Below are 21846 nucleotides of genomic sequence, written 5' to 3'. Positions count from 1 at the left end.
TGTCCAACTTGCTGACTTGGTAACTGGCTGGCTTTCAAAACTTATATTAAAAGCCTTGCCTTTCCTGGCTATTGCTTCAATAAATCTTTCTTGTAAAAAGAAAAAATAATAATAGAATAAGTTTTGCAATCTAGCTTATAAAATAGAATAAGTTTTGCAGTGCAGCTTATAAAGTCAACTCATAAAAACCTAAAAATCTCATCAGTCACACTATGCCTACTATTAAAGAAAATACAAGCAAAGGTAGCAGGATGCAATAGAAAAGGCAGTGAAGAAAGACACAGATGGCAGAATGTCTGATTTGCTTAAATAAGGTGAAGCTGTCAGCCTGTCAGCTCATTTTCTTAGAATGGTTTGGGTTGGAGGGACCTTAAAGAGCATCCAGACCCAACCACTCAGCTCGAGCTCTTACAGAACTGCCATCTCAATTTCTCTCTCAATTGCGTTCCAAATACATAGGGGTTATTATTATATTTCCTCCTCTCCATGAGGAATTTGGAAACCAATAAGTTGAATTAATTTCAGCTAAATTCAAAGGTCTGACACTCACACTGAAGACTACACATACAGATTGGAACTCTCATTTAATTATACTTTAAAAGTTTTGTACACACCTTGATCCACCTCATGGAATAGAATTGTGCTCCAGACAGACAGCAGACACAAGAATGACAGCCTTAAAGACAAATATAGCTCACAGACCAAAGTTGTAACTCATCCTGGAAAGCCTGGAACACTTTTTACAATCAGCTGCCCCGTACAGTTCATTTTTATCCGGATCTTCATGATTTTGTTTCATTACATGGCAGTTTTCACCTACAGTGCTGGCAAATGGTACTCCTCCATTTTGCACTATGCAAGTATGCAAACACGGCAACAGTAACCATGCTGTCCATTTTCTCTTGTCAGGTCTAAAAGCCTGGACAACTGGGAACCTACAAAGAACAGCTTGGCCCAAAGGAACCTGATAAACCAATACCTGCTATTCAATCATCAGCTTCACAGAAGCATTTTTTTCCCTCCCTACCTTTGCATTAAAAAGTCTGGAAGAAGTCTTCCAAATGGAATATCCTTATATATCACCAGTTTTTGTTTTGTTATTGAGCCTCACTTGTTGCTAAGGAAGAGCAGAGAAGATCAAGGGACTTCTACCAGAACTAAAGGTGAGTTTTGCTTTCTTTGCATTCTTTAAAGATGTATTGTTGAACTACAATGATTGCTGGTTCAGAGTTCTATCAAAAAGAATACAGGCAGTGACGTGACCCAACTTTGGTACTTCGTATTTCACTTCTGATGTTAAACAATAGTTCCGTTCTCTTCTTGCTTATCAAGGTGAGCATGCATTCCACCAGCCTATTTACCAATCCATATGCAATAGAAGTCCTAAGAACTAAAAGAGAAGAGCTAATAGAAGGCATTAATGACCCCGACCACCTTCTAAGCTGCCTCATAGACAATGGCATTTTTGCCCCAGAAAAAAGGATGGTCATGAGTTTCTACAGGACGCGAACAGAAAAGAACGCTCGAGTTTTAGACACCCTAATTTCTCAAGGTGAACGAGCCTGCAGGCTCTTTTTCTATCCATGTTTAAAGCAAGCGGAGCCAAAACTTTATAACAAGATGAGAAATTATGTCAGTGAAGTAAATGAAAGCGTCAGAGATTCCAGAAGACAACTGATAGGATACTTACTTGAAAGAGACAAAGTTTGGTTTGAAAAGAGCTATGAACAGTGCCAAGAAGAAAGAGAGAGTCCTGGAAGAAAAAGACACGAAGGGGATACTAAGAAGAAGGGAAAAGAAACTCAGCTTTCAGGAGCAGCAAAACCTAGAGAACATCATTCTGATATTGGCATCTTTGACACAGCTGCTAAGGGTTATCTGTCAGAGTTAGAGAAAACACTGAAAGACAATGATATTAATGCTCTAAACTCTTCAAATGAAACCCTTCTGCACGTTGCAGCCTCTCAGGGACACCTAAGCATAATGGAATATTTGATCAGCAAAGGTGCTAAGCTAGATGTGATGGACCAGAAAGGAAGAATACCTCTGCACAGGGCTGCTGAGAAAGGCCATGGTGATGCAGTCAAAGTGCTTCTCCGCCGTGGTGCTCACATGTACAGTTTGGATAAAGAAGGCAAGACACCACTTCATCTGGCTGCACAGAATAACCATAGTCACATATTGAAGATGTTCCTGAGAGAAGAGGCAAGAAGAAGTGGGAACCAGCAGCACTTTTTGCACATGGCAGCTCTTAAGGATGAAAGCAGTCTGGCAAAAATGCTTTTAAAGTGTGGTGCCTCCATTGATGGGAAGGATGAGAGAGGACAGACTGCTCTCAGTTATGCTGTTCATCAGGGCTTTGAAAACACTGCAGAAGTACTGTTGGAAGCTGGAGCCAGTGTTGATTCCAACGTGGTCGAAAGAGCCTTCAACAGCAACCACCCATCCATCTTCAAAACACTGCTAGAATATTCTAAAGATTTACCATCGGACATAATGGAGTCAGCTCTTTTTAAAGCTGTACAGAAAAATCTGCATGGTATTGTAGCAGCTTTAGCTGACAGAGGTACAGATATAAATGCCTACAGTGAAATCCAGTACACTCCTTTACTCCTGGCGTGTGAAACAGGCAAGGCTGAATGTGCAGAAGTTCTAATTGAAAAGGGAGCAAACTTGGGAATAAAGACCCCTGCTTCAGACACAGCTTTGCACCTGGCAGTTCAGGCTGGGGCTGCCTCCATCACCAACCTGCTCCTGCACAAAGGGATGAAAGCCAATGTGACCAATCAGGCTGATGAAACCCCACTCCATATTGCTGCACTGCACAACAGTGGAGCATTAGTTGGCCTGTTAGTCAGCGCCGGGGCCAAAATTAATGCTGTCACTAAGGAGTTTGTTACTCCCTTGCATACTGCGAGTCAAAGAGGTAATGCTGATGTTGCCCTACAGTTTTTGCACCACAAGGCCAATGTTAACGCGAAGGATAAGCAATCAAAATCGCCTTTACATTTTGCTTCTGAAAGGGGAGACAAAACAATGGTAGAGATGCTTCTGAATGCTAATGCTGACCCCAACGCACAAGACAAGGAGAAAAAGACACCCCTGCATGCTGCAGCTCTGCGAGGTCATCTCAGTATTGTTCAAGTTCTGCTAGCTAAAAAAGGAAGACTCGGAGTTAAGGACATGGATGGGTGTACTCCCATGCACTATGCAGCCATCAAAGGAAACACAGAGGTTGTAAAACTTCTACTGATGTCAGGGAAAAATAAGAATATTGATGACAGAAACATTTGGAGAAAGACAGCACTGCATATTGCAGCAGAATATGGGCACAGTGACTTGATAAACCTACTGCTGGGTTATGGGGCAGCCATTAATGCCTTAGACAGCAATAAGGATACCCCATTGCACTGTGCTTGCAAAGCTGGTCACTTAAATGCTGTAAATTCCCTCATAAACTGGTCACAGGGAGAAAAAGCCAATTTAGTAGCAGCTAATAGTCTCAAAAAGACCCCGCTGCAAGTAGCAGAATGTAACAAAACAGAGAATCAGGCTCAAATTGTCACCCTTCTGAAGAAGAAAATGTTGATGACAAAATAAATATGCAAAGCAAACATTTCTAAACTTAAAGGCAGAATTATTCTTTAGTGTAATTTGGGAAGTACTGAGGCTCTGTGTGATTGACAATTTTATTAGGACAGGCAAATTAAGTCAGTAATCAGTGGGGACCATGGAAAATGGGATCTTAAACATACCATTAAACTTTGGAATATTGATTATGCATCTGCTTTTTCCCATGGACCTCATACTTGGAATCTAAAAAGTGGCAATCTTAAATGCACTGTGTATAACCTCCTGTAGTATAAATCACGACTCAAGTCTGCATTAAACACCACATTCTTAACTAGCCATCTATTATGAGCAAGGAGACATTTGTATCCTCAAGGATATAGAGCACAGAGATGTTGGAGCTGATAACACTGCAGTTCAGTCTGTTTAGCTCAGGCAGAACTAACTGCAAAGCACTGCTGACAGATTGCCCTGCCCTCCCTTCCAGCCCAGCCACACACGCCTGCTCCAGGCTGGATGCGGGAGATGAGCCAGCCTATTCCTATTCCAGCCTGTTTAATCATTTCACTTCCAAACTGATTCCAGCACAAAGAAATTCAGAATAAAAAGGTTGCAAGAGAGTTTGTTGGCACAAAGCAATGCACTTGCATCGTCACCTCTCGAAACAGAAATGCTTTCTTGAGTTGATGGTAATCATTTCCTTCACAATGATAATCAACCCTCACAATTCTCACTTCCCCCTCGCTATGTAATTAGAAGCCCAATTATCACGGGGAACCAAATACTTCTCATGAAATGCGACACAGATTTAAAAGCATAGAGCGATAAAACTGTGATTTCCAACTCCGTATCACAGCGCAGTTGAAACAAAGCAGCACAGCGCTCTGCTGCTCTCATCTTGCACAGCAGTGCCTGTGCGGTTGGAACTACACAGAACGAGGCTAACAAAACCCGTATCTACAGCAACGTGCCCTGAAATACTCAGTCAGCACATCGTGGGGCTGAGAACACCTCCGAGGTCAGTGACCCCACCGCTGCCTGGGCAGCTGTGCCAGGGCCCGAGCGCTCTTTCTGACAAGAAATGTTTCCTAATACCCAACCCGAACCTCCCCTGGCACAACTTCGGGCCGTTAACCCTCATCCTGAGTGCTTCTCCTCAGAGCGCTCCACCCCCCCTCCCTGACAAGGAGCCGGCGGCACCCCGAGCACCCCACGCCCGCCCTCGCCCCATTCAGGCCCACCCTTCACCTCCTCTCCCTCCCCACACCTCAACCCAGCCGTCGTCCCCCGCCTACGCCCTCAGCTGCCCTCAGCTGCCCTCTCCCCGCCCGGCGCCCCGCCTACCGAGCGCCATCTCTCCGCCTCCACCCGGCATCTCCTCAGGGCGCGGCTTCACCTCTGGCTGTGGCGCGTGCGCGGGCCACCAACGGGGCATGCGCAGAACGCCGCTCTTCTGCCTCGTCTCGCGAGATTTCCACTCGTCTCGCGAGAGGTGTGAGCCCGCTGTCATGGCGGCGGAGGAGCCGGAGGTGGACGTCGAGGGGGATCTCGCGGCCGCGCCCGGGGAGGTGGCCTCAGAGTGAGTGAGGGCCGTGCGCGGGCACAGCGCCGGTACACCGCCCGTACACCGCCCAGCCGCTGCCGGGAGCCCGAGGTTCTTTGGTTGCTCGGCCCGGAGCAAAGGAGGCTGAGGGGAGGCCTCACGGCGGCTCCTCACAGGGGGAGGAGGTGCAGCGCGGAGCTCTGCTCTCTGTGACAGCGACGACGCCCGAGGGAACGGCATGGGGCTGTGCCGGGGGGGTGTGGGCGGTTAGGGAAGGGCTCTGCACCACAGGGCGGTGGGCATGGGACAGGCTGCCAGGTAGGGCATAATTCACAGCTAAGGGGTGTCTGACTGTCTTCTGAAGTAAGCGGGCAGCGGTTTTCCCTAATCCAGCTGGTGCTGGGAGAGAGGGGAGGAATCGTCCCGTGCCAGAAACCAGACTGTGTGATGCTCTGAAACAGCACCTCCTGTTGTCACTGCTGGATGGGATATTAGTGATGGTTTTCTGAAGGTAAAAAGCAAATACTGGCAGGAAAAGTTAAGCATAACCTGGATGAAGTTTGTAAGAGTGCTGACTATCCCATATGATAAGGTTCTCCCCAGGGAGGTGATTGAATCACCACCCCTGGATGTGTTTAAAAGCTGTTTGGATGTGGTGCTCAGGGACCCGATTTAGTGGAGGGTTGTTAAGGTACTGTGGTTAGGTCATGGTTGGACTGGATGGAAAAGACTTTAAGGTCTTTTCCAACCTGTGTGAGTCTATGATTCTATTAAACCTTCTGGCAGTAGGAGCTGTGCTCTGGAGAAAAACAGGTAGGTGAGATGTTGCTGTCTGGAGTACCATCAGGTGACTCACTGAGGGAGAATTAGGCTGTGCCTAATGGAATATTATAAAATAATAACGTTACCTTATAGCCTACAATGCATGACCTGGATTTTAGTATCTCGTACTTCTGTTAATGGTATAGTTACTAATGGTACATTCATTTTGATTGAAAGTATTTGTGTTTTTGAATATGGGACTTTTTTTCAGAGGTCATGAAAACACAGCATCAAGCTTGCTGCAGGATCACTACCTTGATTCATCTTGGAGAACTGATAACAGTCTTGTAAGTTGTTTTTAATTGAATGGTGTTTCTAGCAAGGTTATTACAACTTCAGTCTTACCTCCTTGTACATCCCCTTTTAGCTTATTTAAGAGTGTTTTTTGATTATTTTCAGAAGCTGTTTATATATTGATTCTTGGTACTTAAATAACAACATAACAGAATCCAAGGATTAAGAAATGTTTGTGTTGTTTGCAGCCGTGGACATTGGACAGCAGCATTAGTGAAGAAAACAGGGCTGTCATTGAGAAAATGTTGCTGGAGGAAGAGTATCCTTTTTCTGATTTGTTTCTTAATTACAAAGGAACTGGCCAAATTGTTTGCTTGGCAGTGTGACTGAAGCACTGTCACTTTGTAGATGGATTGTGGGGACTTAATTAAGTCATATAGCCACCCATAGCTCCTCCCGATGCTAGTAAGTCTTTGGCTTTTTCAGTCCCTTGACAATACGTATATCCATAGGCACAGTTACATAGTTGAGGCACTGGAAACAAAATGTCCATATGTAGTCAGTTGAGAGTATTACCAACAGGACTCCAAATCTTGTCAGCTTTAGGCGGGCCCTGGTGCCTAAAATAGTGTTCCTTTCCACGTCAGCTGCTTTTTCACTGCCACCTCCAGTGTTGTGCTGACACAGCCAAAGCAAACCTGCTCAGACAGTCATTTTCACTAAAAATTGCTATTTTATTTGCTGAACTTTGCTTAATTTGAACTGTTATACTATTTTTTTTGTCTGACTACATGCATACGAGTTTAAATGAGTAGAAACAGCAGTGACCCTCAGTAGACTGGGGTAGTGATGACAGTGCTGACGGTGGTCCAATTTATTTTCATATTCTTTTTGTGACTGACTAACTCTGAGTAGGAGAAGAAACAGGAAAATAAAGTAATTTTCCCAACGTAATGAATTATTGAGGGTTAAACTGAAAATGGATAAGGCATCGGTACAGAGAAGGTTATTGTATGAAAAAAGCAAAAGCCTATTGTGGAAACAGGGCTAGGATTCTAGATTTCTCACCTTTGATACTTTGAAAACTTTCTTAGTAACAATTTCAGATATTATCTATCAAATAAATCACTTTCTGAGAAAATATGGCTCAGTCAAAAGGAAGCAGAAAAAAGATCTGTGAAAAGGTAGGCTGCGTTCTGGGAAAGTTCTCAGATAATAAGAAATGAATTAATAAGAGATTAAAAGCTGGTTAATTGCAGATATGTGCAATCGTATCACATTTACTAACTTTTAATTTCATTCTGTTTTTCTTTATTTGCAGCCCACATAAGAAAACTGGAAAAGTCATGTATGTACATTGTCACGGTTGCATGTTTTCAGCATAGCTTCTAATTTTTGCCAAGTTACAGAACACACACCCAAAAAAGTTAGCTCTCCAGAATTATTTAAGGGATCTTTCAGCACGCAGAAATACTGTATGTAACAAAAGGCCTGTAGTAAACTAATCAGTTGTGTTTTGTTGCTGGTTTGTTGGTTTGTTTTATAGCACAGTGATCCTTATTTAAAAAAAAAAAAAAGTGCTAATTCAGGTTGGCTTTCATGGTTGTCTTGAGTCTTCCCTTGGGATGGAGAAGCTGACATATTTCTCAATCTGTCAGCCAAGTTGGTGCTTCAGACAGCACCATGAGCGTTACAGGAGATGATCAGTAGTGCTCTTGTCAGGAGTTGCCTTCAGCTAGAGGGGTTTGGGAAGATGTGTTTAAGAAACCATTATCTCATTTCATTTCTCTTCATAGGGTGCGATCTCCTACAAAACCAGGTAGCTACTCGTTGAAGTGGACATCAGAAGAAAAGGAACTGTTTGAACAAGGGCTGGTATGAATGCATTGATGTGTAATGTTTTTAATAGATCATTAAGTTATCTTAAATAATAAACTAATCATAAATAAATGTGTTGTGTTTAGCTGCTCCTAATTGTGTACTTGTAATTTGATAAGAATTAATTACCATATATATTGAGAGTGTTTTAATAAATCGCATCTGTACTGATTAATTGCCAGAAATGGCTCTGTGTGTTTAGCATGTTTTGTTCACTTGAGACTGATTACAGTTTGAGATCACAAAATATGTGAAATATGTAGCTTCCTGAATTGCAGACACACTGCTGTAGCTAAGCATGCTTTAAGTATAGAATGAATAGGGTAAGTCAACTAATGAAAGTGAAATCCTACAGCTAGTATTGAAAGATCTTCAAAGATTACGTGGTTGTACAATGCTGATGTAAAAGGGTTTGCTTCAGCAAGCACAAACTCGTTTCAGTAGGATTCCTTGGGTTAGTAAGCAATGGAATTTACAGCATGTATACACTGAGTGAGGAATAGCAACAGTTCTTACTGTTGGATGCATTGCTTTTCTTGGTGCAATATGATTACTGAGCTTCTTGGGTTCAGCTGTACTGTTTGTGTGTTTGTAATGCAAAACTGAGCTTTTAAACACTTCTTGGGTATAAATTGGAATGTCTGGGGGGTAACTTGGGTGTGCTTTGTTGTGCTAGGTGAAGTTTGGCCGCCGCTGGACAAAAATTGCCAAGCTGATTGGGAGTCGTACTGTTCTACAAGTAAAGAGCTATGCCAGGCAGTACTTTAAGAACAAGGTAAACAGAGTATTTCAAATACTGTTGTAAAGTTAGTTTGCTTTGAATGATTTTGGTTTTTTTATTGCTTTGTCAACCTGTCAAACACCTCCCTCAGAATGTCTGTCTGTTGGTCAAGTAAAATAGTTCTGACTGTGTGGGAGGCAGAGGAGATTGTTTCTGTTTTTTTTTTTTCCTTCTTAAAGTATTTTGTGCTTTCCTTAGGCAAAAAATGATGGTTCTGAAAGAGAAGAGCAAAGTCAGCATGGTGGCACTCTTCCCACTGAAGATGGGGTAAGGGTAGAAGCATGGTCAGCTGGAAACTTGAGAGGCCGTGCAGACCCTAACCTGAACGCAGTGAAAATTGAAAAGCTGTCAGATGATGAAGAAGTAGATATAACCGATGACATGGATGAACTGTTTTCTCCTGCTTTCCAGCAAGGTGTTGGAAAATCCGAGTTATCTATAACTTCAGTAAGTCCAGCTGAAGAAACAAAAGGAACGGAGCATCCTTTTCCACATGTTGGACATAGGTCTGCTGTTTCTTTGCTGAAAGAAGACCCTCAGAATACCAAGCAACCCACAGTGGACGCATTACTGTTTCAGGATGGTGCAGCAACGTGTTCTCAGCACGTGAACGGTGATAAATCTGTGAACTTGGAATATCAGCAGTGCAATGATTTTATAGAAAAAGCTGAACAGGGTAGAACAGGAATGTCTCATGGTGCTAGGCAGATAACTGACCAGGAGCTTAATGAGGAACAGAGAGACCTGGCTGATAACGGACTGCTTTTTCATCCCCCCTGCCAAGTGGATGAAGATCATCAAGAAGAAGCAGAGGCTCTTAAGCCACCTGATCAAGAAGTGGAAATTGATAGAAGCATCATTCTGGAAGAAGAGAAGCAAGCTATTCCTGAATTCTTTGAAGGACGGCAGGCCAAAACACCAGAGCGTTACTTGAAAATTAGGAATTATATTTTGGATCAGTGGTAAGATGCGTTCATTTCACTTCTTTCAGTAAGTCATTAAAATCACTCTTGCCCTGCTTTGTTGTAGTTAAAACAGTACAAACAGGTTTTGAAAAGAGTAGAAGTAGTTTTGTAGTAATATTCTAAAGATGATCAGCGAATGGCACTGATTGGTGGTGCTTCTTTCATCTCTTCCCAGTTCTGGGATTCTGGAAGCTAGGCAGTGAAAGTGTTTTTTGAGGCATTATGGGAGTTTTTGTCCTACATGTATCAGAATAAACCACTTCTGTTTTTTGTTATGCTTCTTTTCTTTTGTTTTTGTTGTCCAGTATATAAGAATCCTCAGATATTTTCAATAAATGTTTCTTTAAAGACCTGCTTTAATTCCTTATTGATAACTGTGGTAGTGCCCATGCAGAAGAGCTGGAAATAATGTGTTGTTCTGTTTTATTTTAGGGAAAGGTGTAAACCCAAATACCTGAATAAGACCTCAGTACGTCCGGGCCTTAAGAACTGCGGTGATGTTAACTGTATTGGACGGATCCACACGTACTTGGAATTAATAGGAGCAATTAACTTCGGCTGTGGTAAAAAAATACTTTTATTAGAATTGATTCAGAACTTAAATTTTAGTCAGTGTGTGCTGAGAACAGCTATTGGTTGTCAGCTTTTTTATTAAAACGAAAATTTTCATGATGTGTTTCTTTTCCTACTTCCCCATCTTGAATCATAAGCATTTTGTAAATACAACAGTCTCCACCCTCAAGGCTACCTAGATCACTCAGCAACATGACCATCAAAAGCTGTCTTTATGCTGACTTTTTTCTTCCTTTATGTTATTTGTGTATCACTTCAAACATTACTGAAGCACAGTGTATATCTATTGTATTTCCTGTAGAACAGGCTGTCTATAACAGACCACAGCCAGCTGATAAAACACGGTCTAAGGAAGGCAAAGACACAGTGGAAGCCTACCAGCTTGCACAGCGTTTGCAGTCCATGGTATGTTTTGGGGGATCAGGGGGAAGAGAGTGGGTGGTGAAAAAATTTGACATGCAGGTCTTTCTGTATTGTCTGTGCTATAATTCACAGTTGGGTAATAGTTTGCTGTCAATAACGTTGATGTTCCATGGAACATCATCCAGGTGTTCTTCACAGCCTTAAAAACCTGAAAACATCACTGTTGATATTTTATGACAGATTGTGAGCCACTCAGTTCTGCAGAACTCCAGGGTGTTTTCTCTTTTCTGGAAGTGTTAGGAAAGCTCACATGGCAGTTATCTTTTGGATGATGTTCTGATGAAACACAGCAAAGGCAGTTTTTTGCATGAGTTTGATCCTTGATTTGTGTTGATTTACTTTCTGCAGCGTACAAGAAGACGGCGAGTCCGAGACCCTTGGGGAAACTGGTGTGATGCTAAGGATTTGGAAGGGCAGACATTTGAGGTAACCTGGTTTTCAACCTTCATTTGCATATGAGGTTATTGATAATTGCTAGCAGGTGGTATTGCTTGCTGTTACCATAAATCCTGCAGCTGTTACATCTGCTGATAAATGACTGTGCTTGGGTGTTTGCAGAGGTGTTCATGCTGTGAGCATGGATGGATCTACACAGCTCTACACCTGCAAAGCTCTTTGCCTCATCTGTATGGAACTTCATGAGCCTTTATTTTTAGTTATAGAAAAATTGTTTTTGCCTCAGTTTAATTAAGCCCTTTATGTAGTAGGGGATGGTCTAATGTGGTGCTAAGGTTAAAATATGAAATCACTGAGGGTCAGGAAAAGCTGAAATTAATTACTGATTCCTTTTGCTTATAACCTAAAATAAATTGGCCTTATTTTGGCACATATCTCAGTTTTATTTAGTTCAGATATGCCATGAATCTGTCAGGAAACGATTGGTTCCCTTTTCCAAAAAGAAAAATGAAGTTGCTTAATTCTTATTCATTCAGGATATCAGAATACCAAGTTAGATGATTTCTATTGTTAATTTAAAAAAATAAATCCACACATACTTCAGTTGCATGGCTTACCCTGGATATTTAGAATAGGGCAGCCTTTATCGTTGCAGCGTATGCAGACTGCGTAAAATGCAGAACTTGATCCTTGGTATGAGAGGAATTGGGCTAGTTCTCAGAAAATCTTGTTTCTCCATTAGTTCACTTTAGCCTTACCCAACAGTGCAAGTGAATAAGATATGAAGTTATTCTTTCTTTAGGTCCAGCATGGTTTCTTTGTGCTTGTAATGCATATGATGTGAGTTGGTGAGTTGTCAGGGATACTAGCAACTTCCCCAGAAGTACTGTCCTGTGAAGTACTTAGAGACACTGTTAGAAGTTTTAAGGTTTTATGGAAGATGTCTCCTCAAGCCTATCCATTCCTACAAGTTCAGAATTTAGAAAAAGTGAAGAATGGGAAAAATTCTATTATTCTTGAACCCTCCCTCACAAAAAACATCACTTAAATTCACAGCCTTCAGTAGTAAGCATCTGTAACAGTCACTTGTGTAGTGTTATGCTGACATAAGTGTTTCTTGTACAGCCCTGGTTAATAAATATGTTTTATGCAAAACACAGCTTTGGTTTGCAATGAAATGTGGAAATGCTGATCCCTGAAAAGGTGTTATGATACTTTGTGGCTACAGATTACAGTGGAGGACTTTATCCTTAATTGATGAACTTGCATTTCTGCATAGTTTGATATTGCACTGATTTTTTTCTGTTATTATTATTTTTTATTAAATTGAATTTGATTGAGTTGAAGCGTAAGAGTTCTCTCATTGGCCTTCCTGCAGACCAGATCTCTGACTGGCAGTAACTTTCAGGCTGTGTGATCCGTCTGTGGCTGTTGCTCTTTATGCTGAGTAATCCTGCAAGGCAGCAATTGGTGGCACATCAAGAGTGGTGCCGAGAATTCATTCAAGACATTGAGACACATTTTTGCAATTGTTTTTTAGCATCTGTCTGCTGAAGAATTAGCAAGAAGAAGAGAAGAAGAAAAACTGAAGCCTTCAAAATCTTCTAAAGGTTCAAGACAAATAAAAAGGTATTTGATGTACATCGTGTTCCAAAATAGGTCTTCTAGAAATAAAACAATTGGCTTGCATGGCATCGGGATGGAACAGTGCAAATCAGTAATCTGTATCGTGGGCAGAAATAATGTGTAACGTTTCAGATGTTTAATGCTGAAATTCAGAAGTGTGGGAGGTGAACTTCTGTGTTTGGTGGAAGTCGTCTGAGTATGAGATGAAAGACATACAGGGAAGAAATCCTCTTCTTCCTGTATTGAGGAGACAGTGGGAAACTAGGAAAGTTTCCTGACTGTCCTACATCTTTAGAGAAATTTTCTTTCGTTTTATAGTTCCTTTGATCCCTTTCAGCTGATACCATGCTGTTTATTCACTGAAGAAAAACAGGTATGTATCTATGAGTGAATATGAGTAATGCGTTGTTTCGTTACATTACTTTCATTGTGCTCATTATTGTGTTTGTGATTTCAGGAACCTTTTCAGGTGAAAGTGTCTTCAGAAGCACTTTTAATAATGGATTTGGTGAGGATGCAGTTTTATCTTTCAGAAAGCTATGATGTATATGTTGGGTGGGGGTTGTGTTTTATGGGCAACGTGGTTAGATTTAGCAATGCAGTATTTAGTTCTTGCCGTTTTTGAATGCTGTGGGGTTTCTGAAGTTAGCATTGCTTAATGGGTGGGAGTGGTATACAGATGCATTATGAACATGCGTGTGTATAACAAGCAAACATGATATTTTTGTTTACTTTCAATTGAAACACTGGCTATTTTAGCATCTTTAGCTGTCCTAAGTTCTCCTTATAAATGTCATTGAGAAATTACCGAATTGCAATTGTGAAGCCAGTGTGTTCTGTCAAGTGCAAATCAAAGCTTGGAGAAATCATACAGCTTGAACTTTAATAATTGTTTAATATCATTTTAGCACTCACATGTGTCTATGGCAGAAGTAATAGGGTTGCTAGGTGGAAGATACTCTGAAGCTGATAAAGTTGTAGAAGTAAGTGTTTATCTTTTTTCCATTTTCTCTGAGTCATTAAAACTGTTGTATTTGAATTGTTGTAAATGTTATTTCTTCAGGGCATCTACTTCAAGCATATTGAAGTTAATTACCATAATCTTGAAATGTTATTTATGGTTTGTGTTTAAGTGTTGGCTTGTCAGCTCTTTCATGAGGAAGATCTGGCATGTGACTGAAAATTCTTTAAATGAATCTTATTGAACTGATTACGATTTCTTGCATTTATCCATCTGGAGACTTTTTTAACAGGTTTGTGCAGCAGAGCCGTGCAATAGCCTCAGTACAGGACTGCAGTGCGAGATGGATCCTGTATCTCAAACACAGGCCTCAGAAACACTTGCTGCCAGAGGATACAGTGTTATTGGGTGGTACCACTCCCACCCGGCGTTTGACCCCAACCCCTCCATACGGGATATTGACACTCAAGCTAAATATCAGGTACTTAATGGTCTGTACCTTAATAATAAATAACCAAAAAAAGTGCAAACCCCTAAAGTCCATTTACAACATTAATGCACATTTCTGCACTGTTGCATGTTAAAAGCACGTTCATATGTTGTTCTGTAGTTTACGCAGCATGCTGATGCTGGGGTGGTTTAAATGAGGTTGAACGTGTATGAATGCTTCCCAGACTTCCCGCTACATTCTGTCTTGTCTATTCTTTAATTTCAGGATGCTGTTGTGAAAAAGGCTTATTTCTGATGTGTGGTTTTGTTTGATTTTTTTTCTTTTTTAAGAGTTATTTCTCCAGGGGTGGTGCCATGTTCATTGGAATGATTGTAAGTCCTTACAACCGAAATAATCCTCTGCCGTACTCTCAGATTACTTGTCTGGTGATCAGTGATGAGATCAGTTCTGATGGTTCCTACCGTAAGTACTGATAGTTTACCCACTGTTTTAACTTCTCTTATCCTTTTAGATACTAAGGGGAAAAATATTGCATACTCTTAAGCCAGCGCTTGAGAAACAGGTGTGTGCTGCTAAGAAAGGACTTGCACTGTATAAAATGAGGAATTGCACCTAAAGGATAGTCCTACAAGTAGTCCTTGCTGTTAGGAGAATATATACAGGCATGAATAGATAAAAGATTGTTTTTGCTGTTTAGTGACACTGTAGTATTTCTCCCAATCTGGGATAGAAGGAAAGGAGTCAGAGCAAGGTACACTTACAGACAGCATCCGCATGAGAATCTGAGAAACTCTTTCCTGTGCTTTACTTGAATTTTGTAATGCAGCAAAGTTTAAATCCTCTGATAGAGGAGACCAGAAATATTACAGCAAAGACTTGGCTGCTGTAGTAGTAGAAAAATTCTTACTTGAGTAACTAAATATTCAGAAGGTTGAGGGATCAAACTTGCCAGCTGTTCAGGAAAATGCAGATATAAAAGATGAATTATCAAGCAGATCCTAGAAATGGTGTGCTGGCACGAAACTCAACCAAAGAGAGTAAATGGTTGCTTAAAAATATAACTGATGTTTTGTGAAAACAGGATGTTTCTCTTTCTTGAATAGTTCAGACGCTTAATATAAAATGTTTGGAATTTCTAATGTTGATTAGGTATTCCTCTCGTTACCTGATAGTAAGCTGAGGACAAATCCCAGGATAACGTAATATGGTCGTGGTCTCTGCCTCTTCTCTCTACTCCTTCCTTCTCCCATTTTAAGACCTGATTCCTGTATCCAAACATGAAGATAACCAATGTTCTCGGCAAGGCAGTAGAACAGGCCATGTGATCTGACAGTTCCCCCTCTGTTTTTTCCTATGGATGTAAGCAAGGGAGACACTGGCAAGTGCTAAGTGTCAGTGACCTGAAGATATTTTTTTATGTATATGTAAAAATGTTACACAGTGAGTATTTGTGTTCAATTTATTACAGGCCTGCCCTACAAATTTGAAATACAGCAAATGTTGGAGGAACCTCAGTGGGAATTAATATTTGAAAAAACAAGATGGATAATTGAAAAATACAGATTCTGTCACAGGTATGTTTGCTTTGTAATATACTCAGTTTAGAATTTCTGCGGGTTTATTACTGTGTTTTAATCAAGACATAAATCTGCTCTTACCTTTCTGCTGCTTTTCTTGCTTTTCTTTCAACAGCAGTGTCCCCATGGATAAAATTTTTCATAGAGATTCCGACCTGACTTGTTTGCAGAAAGTAAGTTTGCTGCTTCTGATCTCAGGTTCTGTAATTTAAAATACTATTTAAAATGTGTCTGTTTAGCATCATCAGGTGTCACGTATTTAGAGATGTAGACTAATCCCAGCAATTGATTTCTGTGGTGCAGCTTTTTGCTTACAAACACAACGACCACGAGGATGCTCACTTGAGACAGTGGGGATAACAGTAACAGACAGGTGCTAAATTTTAACCTCAGTCTGGGGGAGGACAAATGGCAAATGAATAACATCTCAGCACGTTGTGTGCTTTCAGTGTGAGAACTGCACACGTGTTGACAGAAGACTGAGACTCCCTAGTCCTTTATTCTGTCAGTAAAGTGGGGGCTGTACTGTGTTTGTTACACATAAGTGAGAATTTTAATTTTCCAGTCAGTGTAATCATTGCTGTGAGGTTCTAAACGACTACAGCTGGAACACTAATTGCACAAACAAGGCAGAAAATCTGCCCAAAGCAAAAGGCATAAACAGAAAACATACATAATAATTATCCGTGTCTCTTTTTTTCCCCTTGCAATGTGACTTTGCCTATAAATAGCTTACATCTGAAATTGAGGTGGTAGAATTCTCTTGAATTTAGCTGTTGTGTAATTTGCTTTAAAGAACTTAATTTACAAAATAATACACACCCTCCACAAAAGACTGTCAGTTCTTTTTTGTCATAGCCAGTTACTGAGCACTAGCTGATCACAGAGATCATGAAGTGTTGTTCCTTTCTGTTTTAACAGGGTCTGCATCTTTTTAGAGTGTTTTTTTTTCCCCTAAAGGCCCGATGTAGAAAAATCACCCATTTGTTCATATTTATCTGTTCTTTTCTGAAATCTATGTTCTTCAGTTGATCTTAATCTTAAAGTAAATAAATTAAAAACCAGTTTGAAATATGAGTAGCCAGAAGGAAACAAAAATTCAGGAAAACAACTTGAAAATTTCATTTTCTCTTGACTAGCTGCTGGAGTGCATGAGGAAAACTCTGGGCAAGGTATCGAACTGCTTCATTGCTGAAGAGTTCTTGACTCAAATAGAAAACTTATTCATCTCCATGTACAAGAGCGAAAAGAAGAGTAATGCTGAAGAAAATAAGAATGAACTTTCAAGTGAATTAGAATCATAGAATCATAGAATCACCAAGGTTGGAAAAGACCTACCAGATCATCCAGTCCACCTGTCGCCAATAATTCTCACTAAACCATGTCCCTCAGCACAGTGTCCCACCCCCAGGGTTGGTGACTCCACCGCCTCCCTGGGCCCATTGCAGTGCCTGACCACTCTTTTGGAAAAGCAGTATTTCCTGACAACAAGCCTGAATCTCCCTTGGCACAACTTAAGGCCATTGTCAATGTGATGGCTTAAACAAAACAAGTCTGGATATATATATGTATTTTTAATGCTTATTTCACCCTCTGGTTTCTTTTCCTCCTGGCAATATGTCAAGACTTTTGAAATTGTTACCCATTTTAATAGTAACAGTTGAAGTATGTGGTCTCTGTATTCTTACGGTTCAAAGATACTTTGAAAAACTCCTGGTGTGTGTGATCAGGCTACGTGAGGAGCATTTAGTATTAACATTTAGAGAAACCATGTATCACAGGGTTGAATTCTACCCCAGTCTGTGGTTTGGGAGAAGGACAAGCTGCCCACAGTACTGTGCTTCAGTCTTCACGGAGAGTTCTCCCTCTCAGATCTTTCAGGTTGGGAATTTTGTTTTCATATTGTTTTTTAATTAACAGGTATAAATATCTGACACTCAATGGATTTGTTCCTTAATGCTTTAGAGAGTCTAAGTTCAAATGAATTCACAGAAGGGGAACTTACCACTTCATTGAAATGAACGATGTGGAGCTCAGAGTAGCTTTTTGGCATATTCTTTGCCATCTTGCTTTTATTTTGCATGAGGAAGGCTGGTAAGTTGTTGTCTTCTGATTACTAGTTGTGCTTGTTTCCAGTGGAAATGTTAACTCCTGTTTATTACAGGTTACAGTCTTTCTGATCTTCTGTTCTACAGGAAGATAATGTATTTTTCTGTCGGATCATTGTGATTTGCCCACTTGTAATTGCCAGTGTTTCCTGTGGAAATGAGCTCTTCATTGTTGGCAAGCATACAGCAACAAACAGAAAAGTGTGTCTTTTTTTGGGTTGGGGGGACACAAAGAAAAATGTGCTTTAAATTTTGCCCTCTAAGTCAAGAGGAGATCTGACTTGTATTGACTTGTATATACACATCTATCTCGGACAAAGTTTCTTAGATCTGTCTAAAATATATTTGAAAACATGAAGCAAGCCAGAACTTGACTTTATACTTATAGGGATAATGATGGATTTGATTGTTATTTGAAAAATACATATGTATGTGTATCTACTTCTACATCTATAAATAAGACTTAAGATTTTATGTTTAAATCTTCTGCTTTTCATTTGAAAAGCTTTAAAATTGTATCGTTGTATCCTAATGAGAGAACTCCTTTGCAGAGTTTAGAATTACCTTTTTTATCATGTCTCATAATGTCAGTCTCTGTTTCTAAGTGGAAGGTGCAGAATATGATTGTGTGGAAGTTTGAGCAGTTGATATTTGATGGTTCTCTCGGTGCACATTCAAGGATTATAGTCTTAAAAATGTTGGTGATTGTTATTTCTCTTCTCTATCATATGTGCTTGTGCACAGTGTTAGATCACGCTGCTGGGTATAATTTACAAACTTGGTGCATCCATCTCTTTAAGGCATGCTAATCCTGCATATATTCTAAATCGTCATCTTTGGGAATTCCTCATTAAAAATACTGCATGGCTTTCTGTATTTCTACTTTAGACAACACTCTTGGAGACAAAGCATTCTGTCCTGAGTTAGTTCTGGGATGTTCTGCAGCGTGAGGAGTTCTGCTGCAGTTTTGCATAGGATACTCTAGAAAAATCATATGCTATATATATTGTATGTACTAAAAGCTGTAGTTCTCCCTCTATAAACTAGAACAAAATTTCAACCTCATATGTAACAGCAATATGAAGTAGATACCATTCTATGTCCGTATTCATGGATGTCAATGTTACCAAAGTAGTGGTAAGAATATGCTGGCTGCTTTTCTGCCTAAGAATTAAAGCGAGTTAAAGTAATACAGTTGTATTAATTGGTTTTAAGTCACATTAAGTCAGAAGAGTTTTGAGTCGAACGCACTTCTGAAGCAGTTCAGATCTCCAGAGAATACTGTGCAGAACTGAGCTTTTGATATGCATGCACACAAAGGCACCAGGTTTCCCAAGGGTGATTCTTGTACCGAAGGTTATCCATTGGCAATGTTTCAAAGTGTAGGAAGGGTGAGGGGGAGCACAATAAACTGGTAGTACCACCATAATCCCATGTGACCACACCATATGGTATGTGGATTGGAAATAGTATATCTATCATGCCAAGTAGTAATTCTGTGGGCAGGAGCCGTGGTAAGAAATACTCCGCTTTTCATCATTTATTTTTGACTTTGTGTCTAATGATGAGTTTGGAAGCTGTGTGCTTCTGAGAAGATGTATGTTACTAACACTGCCAGTTCTGCCACCAAACACATACAAGGCATTAAATGTGTTTATTGAGAAGCTCGGTGTTTTTTCATTGCCTGTTTTTCTTATGTTAGCTTTGTTTTAGGACAAATACTGCAGGCTAATATATTTGTTCTTTATGTAAGACCACCTGTTACGTCTAGCCAAGCATTTCCTCAAGAGAGGGGAAATGTTTGAGCAGCAATTGGAACAATGGAATTTAAACTGGGAGAGTCACCACTGCATCGTAAGATGCAGCTTTTGGCTGTTTGTTGTCTGAGTGCAGTTTTGCTGTCCCAAGTACAAGCCCCAGCAGTACTTCTTCACAGCTATTTCTACCTTGTGTTCATGGGGAGGATGGGGGGCTTGTCTGTATTTCTTTGAATATTTTTTTCCCCTTTTGCTCACTTCTTCAATATTCCTGACTGATGGTATCTGAGAATCTATTAATAAAGCCTGAATATTCTGTACTTCAGAAGATGTGTTCCAAATTTTTAATAGCTTCTTGCTTCTTGAAGATAACATCTGCTATTACTTTATTTGAAGCCAGTAAGAATGAAGAACTGATTCAGCTCAGGTTAATACCACCAGAGGGAGCTTGGGGACAGATGATACAAAAAAGTAAACTACAGAATACAGCAAAAATGATTGTCATTTTGAACTAAGAGCTAGAACTATTCTTAGTTATGTATGCAGTCTTGTAGTCAGTGATTAATGTTTGTGGGTAGTAGCTGGTATCTTGTTGCTTTCATCTGTTCTTATAAACTCTCTGCTCTGATCTCCAGAAAATTAGCCACTGATGGTTTGTGTCAGGGATGCTGAGATGGTAGACCTGGATTTTCCACGCTATTTTCATAGGAATAATTCTAGCATCCTAGCTGTTGTATCACCGGAATAATATCATGCAGTATTCCTTTCTCCCTCACCACCACAGGCAACTGCAATGACTTCTAAAGATGATCATCAAGTTATCTTGCAAACTACTATATGCATTACCCAAATTTCATTCAAGTATGTTGGTTATAGCTCTATTCCTGCTGTGCTAGCAGGGAATTTGATCTGCTAGGAGTTTCTGGGCAAGGAGAACATTCAGTTGAGTGGCAGAGAGAGCTGTGCAGGTGAAAAGAAGGCTGCACAGAGGCATGGAGCACACTGTGCAATGTGCCACCGGTGCTGTGGCAGAGCAGTGTACCTCAGCACTGCGAGGGAAGGAAACACTGCAAAGGAAACACTGCTGCAAAAGCTGTGAGGGAAGTCAGGATGTGTGCAGCGTGGCTTCAGAGCCAGAGCATGGGAAGTAACTCCTTCATGTCTCAGGGAACGTGGTAATCATATTTGATACTGAACAAAGCATTTAATGGCCTAGATAAAAGCGTTCTGGTCGTTTAATTGGAAGTGTCTTGCTGTTTTACACAGACCTACTGCCCTATTTTTATGAGATTTAAAATTGTGCAGAAAAATTGTTTCCATGGAAGCAGAGATCACAAAAGAAATAACACTCTTGTTTCCTACAGGATTCCTTTTACAGCCTGCTGTTCTCAGCAATTAACTCTTGTATTGCTGTTACAGTTTAGCATGGATTAAAGGAGATAACAAAGAAAATAATACCTTCAGGGACTATGTATATATACTTGACTTTTTTTTCCTTCCTGCTTTTGAAAGAAATCTGTTCTCTGTATGTTTACGCAGGGAAAATCTACAGTGGAAAAAAAAGTTAATGGAGAAATACACACTATTGTGGCAAATTCTGGAACTCAGGGAAACTTGAAGTTATTCCTACTTTCCCCTTTTCTTGCCTCAGTTCTACATTTTTCTTGGTGACTAAAGCCACTGCTGGGTACTTTGAGCCAGCTTTGAAGGAAGCAGCAATTAATGCGGTTTTGAATTAAGGTAACAGTAGTGAGAATCATCACCAGCAGGGAAGTCAGACCATCTGTTTTAATTGCCTATCATTTTTCTTCCATACATTACTTCTGAAAAACCACTTCATTTTTCTCTGTTTCACTGTGTCTGTAATAAAGGAGAAACTATCAAATGACGATGGGAGGCTAAGACCAAGGCTGAGCATCGTATGAGGAAAGTACTGTTACCTAAAAATCTTCTCTCAATAAAGTGAGTGCTTTTGAAGCACAAGGGCAGCTCAGCTCTCAGCCTTACAGAAACTGCTGTAGTTTCTTTTGAATCTGGTTATGAGCTGTAACATTTTATAGCTGGTGAGGTCTGTCCTCAGTGAGGCATCTCAGAGAATGAGAACAAAGGCTGCTCTCTCTGAAGTTCATAACGGCAAAAAAAATTAAAGACATGATGTGAGGGTGTAGTTGATAGTTAAAT

The 21846-nt window shown here is 40.4% G+C and overlaps 3 protein-coding genes across 26 annotated transcripts in view; 2 read left to right on the top strand and 1 right to left on the bottom strand.

Annotated features, from left to right (window-relative positions):
* Positions 1–4951, bottom strand: part of FGGY (FGGY carbohydrate kinase domain containing) — a 278664-nt gene extending 273713 nt beyond the window's left edge. For all 20 annotated transcript variants that reach the window (XR_005861966.2, XM_046944690.1, XM_046944687.1 and 17 more), the window contains exon 1: positions 4915–4951. The gene's annotated coding sequence lies outside the window, so the exon portion shown is untranslated. The remainder of the gene's footprint in view (positions 1–4914) is intronic.
* LOC101747588 (ankyrin-3-like) lies at positions 917–3736 on the top strand. The gene is made up of 2 exons (XM_040705151.1): positions 917–1163; positions 1333–3736. Exon 2 carries the CDS (start codon positions 1339–1341, stop codon positions 3598–3600), a length of 2262 nt encoding a protein of 753 aa, XP_040561085.1. The 5' UTR covers positions 917–1163; positions 1333–1338; the 3' UTR covers positions 3601–3736.
* Positions 4952–5057: 106 nt separating the features above from the next.
* On the top strand, positions 5058–19990 carry MYSM1 (Myb like, SWIRM and MPN domains 1). Of its 5 annotated transcripts, none has more exons than XM_015291023.4 (20): positions 5058–5149; positions 6147–6222; positions 6418–6488; positions 7276–7353; positions 7491–7517; positions 7966–8044; positions 8724–8822; positions 9027–9790; positions 10226–10356; positions 10668–10771; positions 11138–11215; positions 12726–12814; positions 13130–13184; positions 13269–13280; positions 13720–13794; positions 14065–14253; positions 14553–14685; positions 15692–15797; positions 15916–15973; positions 16940–19990. In XM_015291023.4, the coding sequence occupies exons 1-20, from the start codon at positions 5079–5081 to the stop codon at positions 17102–17104; spliced, it is 2460 nt and encodes an 819-aa protein (XP_015146509.2). In that variant the 5' UTR covers positions 5058–5078; the 3' UTR covers positions 17105–19990. The 5 variants fall into 5 exon arrangements, with proteins under 5 accessions (XP_015146509.2, XP_015146508.2, NP_001012945.2 ...); XM_015291022.4 differs by having other exon boundaries at positions 13269–13319; positions 15919–15973; NM_001012927.2 differs by having other exon boundaries at positions 13269–13319.
* Positions 19991–21846: the final 1856 nt, after the last annotated feature.

The sequence above is a fragment of the Gallus gallus genome, chromosome 8 (assembly GCF_016699485.2).
Source record: "Gallus gallus isolate bGalGal1 chromosome 8, bGalGal1.mat.broiler.GRCg7b, whole genome shotgun sequence".
Lineage (NCBI taxonomy): Eukaryota > Metazoa > Chordata > Aves > Galliformes > Phasianidae > Gallus > Gallus gallus.
This window is presented reverse-complemented; position numbering and strand designations above follow the sequence as displayed.